Raw genomic sequence first — 6377 nt, forward strand, 5'->3', positions numbered from 1 at the left:
GAAGAATGTCAGTTTCTGAAACGGAGCTGTCTAATTGTAGAAGAGAGCCTGTTAAAAACACTTCCGCTTTGTGTAAGAGAGCGTCTGCAAATGTGTGTGGATAAATAAGATGAGACTGTATGTCATCAAATACTTCAGGCCTTTTACTTAATATCTCTGTAAAGATAGGTTCAGGTGAAAGATGAGAGAGAAAAGTAGCCTAGTTTACAATTCATGCCTAAAATATATATATATATATAGATCTGAGTAATTTTTATTAAAAAGAAAACATTTACACATTTAGTCTTAAGTAATGTATAGATTAGCAGGTAATTGCATCTTTGTGAATAACCTTAAATGTAAGTTATTGGGGCTCTCCTGGCTGATATGCTTAGGGTAGTAAATGTTTGTGGGCATGAGTGTTGCTGTTGAAGAACTGGTTGCCTGGATGTAGTTTGTGTCTTTTTATTTTGGGGGAGGCAGAGAATTTTGTTTCTCTTGAGAACAGCCATGCTAAACACCTTTGTGTCTCACCATACTAGGACCAAGAATTACCCATATTACTTTTTATTTTTCTTCCAAATATGAACTCTTTACTGATTTAGGAGTAGCACATGTTCATTTAGGTCTAACGTATTTAAATAAAATAGTTATTTTTTTTTCAGTTTCATGGAGCTTCTTGGAAATCATTTTGCAATTTACAAAAATTCATATTTAAAGTATATGGTCAGCACTTGCCCCAGTCTTGTAGCTTTGGGAGATGCCACTTGATTTAATATAAAAAATGCTAGGATGATTATTCTCCATATCCTCTTGTAAACTACTTCAGTATTTTGTGTCTTTAAAGTAGGAAAAAACGTGATGACTAACAATGTGCCTAGTAAATGGGATTAAAATTTAGTTTGTTCTGATTTTATTTCTCTCTCTCTCTCAAAAGAACCTTGTGTATTCAAGTGGTGGCTGCTAATATAGCAAAATTACCTTGCTTTGTGTACATGTTCTTAACTGTGGCAACAAGCAGATCATATTTCTTAGTATTTATCTTCATAGAAAATTATGGCAAATAAGAACAGTTAGATTATGTTTTGGCAATCCCAAATATTACTGTGGTGTTTTCCCATTTGCCGCTTATGCATCCATTTATCAGTGCTTCTCTGTCCCTCCAATTGCTCTGTTTAGTGTGCTGGTGGGTGGGGAAATTTTGCATCAAAGATAAATGGATGGGGAAGGAAAGGCACAGTTAAAACCAAGCCACACAGTTCATAAACACTTAAAAACAAAACTAAACCAAATGAAACACAATGCCACTGTAAACTTTCCCCCACTCAGTGATATAATTTCACAAATTGTGTGAAGGGGACATATGATCTTTTATAATCCCATCCTTTAATGTTTGTTAAAATGGATGGAAATAAAATGGATGCAGATTTTATACATTTTTTTCTGTATACTTTGTTTCATTATCTATTTCTAAGGTTTTATTCTACTGAAATTTCTCATAACAACCAATATATATATTTTTGCCTCTGATAGATGCATTTAAAATTGTTAGCATGTTTTCAGGAGCATACATCAGTAATACTTTTTATTTTATATGCTTAAAATTAGAATATAAAATATGGACTCATGTTTATTTTTATGCAAATAAAATGCTGAAAATGTTGATTAAGTAATACTCTTGATGTTGAGTAAACTTACGTTGATATTTGTCTTTAAATCATCAGAGGAGGATTAACATATACGGTATATTTTTTAAAAACTGCTCCCATTACCAATATCATTGTTCTGGGGCCTAAGAATTACCTTTTTAAAATTCATGTAGTGAGAGTCTGGTCTCCTAAACTGAAATAAAAGGTGTCTCTTTAGTAACTTTCCAAGAGGTTCGTGTTTATTCCTCATACTAATTATATTGCATATACCTTTCTAAACAGAATTTTCTTCTCAGGGAACCAAAAATGTGTTGCAGCCTAATGGATTTTATGTATTTTTAAGTCTTTGATTTTACTAAACATTTGTATTATGAAATGTTTTGTATAAACTGATCAGTCAGATCTGAATGCTAAGCAGTATAGTATCTTGTAGCTTACGTCTTCAGTTTTTCCAATATTAGTTCAAGGTATCATTTTTATGGCTCATAATATTTCCCGGGTACTTACGTAGTTCATGAATAGTGAGCTGGGTCTTGGCCTTTTGCATCAGAATAGAACAGCTTGTGCCATTCTAATTAAAGTTTTGTTAATAGTTACAATATAAACTAGATGTGTCAAGGCTCTAGGCTTTGGAATCAAATTGTGCAAGAACTTAACTTTGGACCTAGTACATTTAAAAATAAAAAATTACCCAAGTAGATTGTTTTTAGAAATATTTGTTTGGGTCCAAAGCTTCATTTCATTCTATGCTGAAAAGCAGTATTGATACTTAAAAGGTCATACACGTATACACAATATATTTTTAATATTTTAAAGCTTTTTTTTTTTTTTTTTTTTTTTTTAAAGCTCTGTAACTTAATTTTTCATGACTGGTGCACTGACAGCATTACAATGGCTGTGACCTATTCAGTATACATTTACCCAGAGTTTGTCCTATTTAAATGGGAAATAGATTAACAGGGAAGTAATTTTGGCCATATACAGATGTTCATTTTTCTACACTCCTGTTTCTAATCTCCACTCTCTTCGCAGAAACCAGAAATGTACAGACATTCCAGCTTTTTCTCCCAGAGCAAAAAAGCCTATTTGGGTGGAAAAATAATCTGACTACAATTGGTTAGAAATCCTGGGAGAATGGATGTCTGCACGCTTTCCTGTGGCTTAACTCCTCCCAGGAACCAGGAGAAATAGAGCTATGGGGAAAGGCTCCCATGCCTTCCTGAGATCGGATCACCTCTGGAGAAGGTAGGGGGTGGGAGTGGAGGAGAGGTGGCTGCTCATGCCCCTCCTATGGACCAGGAGGAGAGGAAAAGAGCAGCTGCCAGCTGCTCTGTACCTGCTTTTCACTCCTGGAGCACCCCAAGTGTGAGAAGTGAACAGTGGACTTGGCCCTGCTGCTCCAGTCTCCTGGGAACAGGAGGACTAGAGCGAGCCACACTTTTGACAGCCTAAGATCACCCTGGTGTCAGGAAGGTGCAGGGGAAAGGAGGTGGCTGCAGACTGAATGTCTGTACTGCCCCTTCTGGAATCATTCCTAGCAGTGGAAATGTTCCAACACTAGAAATGAATATTTGTACATGGCCTTAGAAACTTAGCATACATTTCTAAAATGTATGTAACTAAAAGTAGTTGGGAAAACCATCTGTAGAAGAACTGCAAAATTAGATCCCTAAATGCTACTGTTTCTGCACGGAGCCTGTTTAAAAAAACAAAACTGTAAAATCAGCACCTGCATTGCATAAGTTTTTGGCATACCTTCTACCTCTTCTTTTAAAGGGGGCATGAACACCTCACCTTTCAAAATAATATGAATGTTATGACACATCCTGACAAAAGCCAAGAAGCCTAAAGGCTAATAGCTCTGGCCTTAACTCAGACCATGGTGTGCCTTTTTGTTTTCCTGTTTTCTAGCTTTGTACTTTTTCCCCATGGGCAAATCCAGGATTGCAGCGGGGGCGGGGGTGACCATACCCCCTAAAGCTGCATAGCACATGTGTAGTGAAAATTTCTCATTGTGTATGTGCCACACACCTGAACAGAGTGTGGGCACAGCCCCTCGCTATGATCCTGCATGCCAGTGCAGTCCGAGCAAATGGACATATTGGTACAGGTCCTGCCAGAGGTCTGCATATTCTGTGAACACTTAGCTCACCAGCAAGGGGGTCTGCTTTCAGCTCCACAGGCTTTTGTTTTTTGCTTTGTGCCCCACACCCCTTGTCCCCTGAATTCAGCAGTAGGAGAAAGGAAGGGATGAGCAGTGCAGAGCTCCTGGGCTTTGTGAAAAGCAGGGGCTCTGCTTCAGGCATCTGTCTCCTTTCCCCAGTTGCTGAATTTAAGATGGAAGGTGGTGAAGGGGAAGAGCAAATAGCAGCAGGCTTCATAGGTGCTTGAAAGCAAGAACTCCATGCCAACCAGCTGGTGAGCTTTCAGAGCTCTCAGCACATGCAGAGCTCCCAGCAGGAGCTGTGCTGACATGCCAGAGAGCTCTGAGCTTACTGGGCATGCAGTGCACAGCCAAGGGAAGGTGCAACTATACCACTGTACCCCTTCTGGATCCACCTCTGCTTTTCCCCTGTTGCTGAGCATTTGAGTATGGAGTCGGTCATAGCTCTGAACTTGAGGTTTATTTTAGCCATCTCCTTAATACTGAATATTTGTTCAGAATTAAGATATCTTCAAGGAATCGGTATTAATCCATTCTGCTATCTACTGTACAACAAGCTGTAGTGACATCTACCTTATTTGTATAAAGCTGATAACAGCAGAATGTCTTTTCAGTTTGTTTCAGTACTGTTGTGGTGTTAACAATTTTTGTATTAATTGTGAACTTTCTTTGGTTGAGACATAATTAAATATTTTGCATTACAGTCTTACGAACTTTTCTTTATTTTCCTATCAACATACACATCCCTGACAGCAAGTTTCCCCACCCTTGTTGCATGGAGTTTAGTCACCAGATTTTTTTTTTTTTTTGTTCTTGAAGGGAAAGCACTTGGTTAAGTACTTGTATTCTCTCTCTTCAGTTCAGAAAATATACCAAAAAAAATCCTGCCACTTGATCAGTTTTGTTGGGTTTTTTTTCTTTTTAATGAATTTAAAATGTAAGTGTCAATGGTTGTGAACACTTCTAAGACTGTAGCATTATAGAAGTACTGCGGTAGCATTGTGATTTCTAGCTGGCTTTACTTCTTTGAATTTTATTTGTCAAAAGAAGAAAAATTGCAAAATAATCCACCTGCTATGTAATAGTGGTACACAGTTTCTAAAGTTGGATAATCTGCCCAGTGCTGCTGAGTTTATTTAAATATGGCCTCCGTAGGCAACAAGTGTGCATCTGTAACTTATTCTTGACATCCTAGTACTTCCAGTAACATGCCAGGGTCATGATGCATGGATAAATCTTAATGAAATCCCAATCCTCTTGTCGTCTTTTTTTTTTTTTTTTTTTTTTTTATGGGACATTGCCCTTGTAAAATGCCACATATAATCCCAAATTCCAGTTCTTAGGGCTGGTGTTAGCCTAACAACAGTCTGCCAGGCAAATGGTTTTGAAATACTAACTTTTCAGGGAATCTGTGAAAGAAAGCACCATACCAGTGCTGGGAGCTTTACATGTGTGGGGTCTAAGCACTTCTCAGGCATTCAGCTGTATTACAAAACAAACACCTCTTGTGTTGATGGAAGTTACTTGGACTCTCTAAGGACTAACCTATATTCATTGCAGAAGTGAATTTGGTATATGTCATTCTGGATAGCTAATCTCACTTGTGATCACTCATACCACTGAGCCAGACTTCTGTCCTGCCCCTGTAGCTGTGTCTGTAACACTGAAGACCTTGCCTTAGCTTCTAGGATTTCTAATGATTCCCCTTAGTTCTTAGTACTACACTAACTTGAGGTGCTCTAGGAATTTACTTTGCAGCATATTGTGGAGAAAACTTGTGCGACCTTTGTCCCTCTGGCTGGAAACGCTCTTCTCCCACCAGCACAAGAGACTTGAAGCACTTCTGGCTGTGCACAGACCTTTTCCTGTCCTTTGTAGCCAGTGCCAAGACTTTTGTTCTAGAAAACTACAAACTGTTCTTGCAACATTGTTGCAACAGAGTATAGATAGAAGTAGTGCAAGACCACTGACTGTGTGTAGTGGTCGTGGGGTTTTGGATAAACAGCAGTGACACCAGAGCTTTCCCATAAGGGTACTTCCTTCATGTCGATGCAAGAGTAGCATGTTCAACCCTTCATTGCTGAACTGTGCAGATAAGGGTAGGCCAGGAATTCTGTTTCTGTCTGGAAACTTGTTATCCTACCTTGTAACATGTCAGTGACTAGTCAGTTGGCGATGGCAAATCAAGAACATTGTTGTACTTTCTGAAGAAGTTGCTATTGTCCACCTCTTGGTAGTAGATACAGGTAGTATATATGAAGTAATTTTTGTGCGGTGCTCATCTGGAATGGCACTAGGGCCATTGTTCTTATAGTCTTTGCTGATCATTACATCTTTTTAAGTCCTGCAGAATAATCCCTGTACTCCAGAACCAAAACTAAATTTTGTATAGATGCTTACTCAGGACCATGTGACTGACTTTATATATTTCAGCAGTGATGCTATCTTTCTCCTGGAAAACTATTTCTCAAATTCTCTTCAACTTGGCTGCTGCTGCACCTTGTAGAAAGGAAGCTTCCAGAATCACATTGTACGTTTCAGGCAAAGAACAGAACAGTAGACATGATTACTGTTGCTCAGGAAAT

The 6377-nt window shown here is 38.4% G+C and overlaps 1 protein-coding gene across 1 annotated transcript in view; it reads left to right on the plus strand.

The window, feature by feature from the left end:
- The window catches only part of LRRC8B (leucine rich repeat containing 8 VRAC subunit B), a 40434-nt gene extending 35942 nt beyond the window's left edge, over nucleotides 1–4492 (plus strand). The window contains 1 exon segment of the mRNA XM_025214025.1: nucleotides 1–4492. This exon segment is cut by the window's left edge and continues 30 nt beyond it. Coding sequence (XP_025069810.1) covers nucleotides 1–108 — 108 coding nt within the window. The 3' untranslated portion in view covers nucleotides 109–4492.
- The last annotated feature ends 1885 nt before the right edge of the window (nucleotides 4493–6377 follow it).

Source organism: Alligator sinensis, unplaced genomic scaffold (genome assembly GCF_000455745.1).
Source record: "Alligator sinensis unplaced genomic scaffold, ASM45574v1 scaffold736_1, whole genome shotgun sequence".
Taxonomy (NCBI): Eukaryota; Metazoa; Chordata; order Crocodylia; family Alligatoridae; genus Alligator; species Alligator sinensis.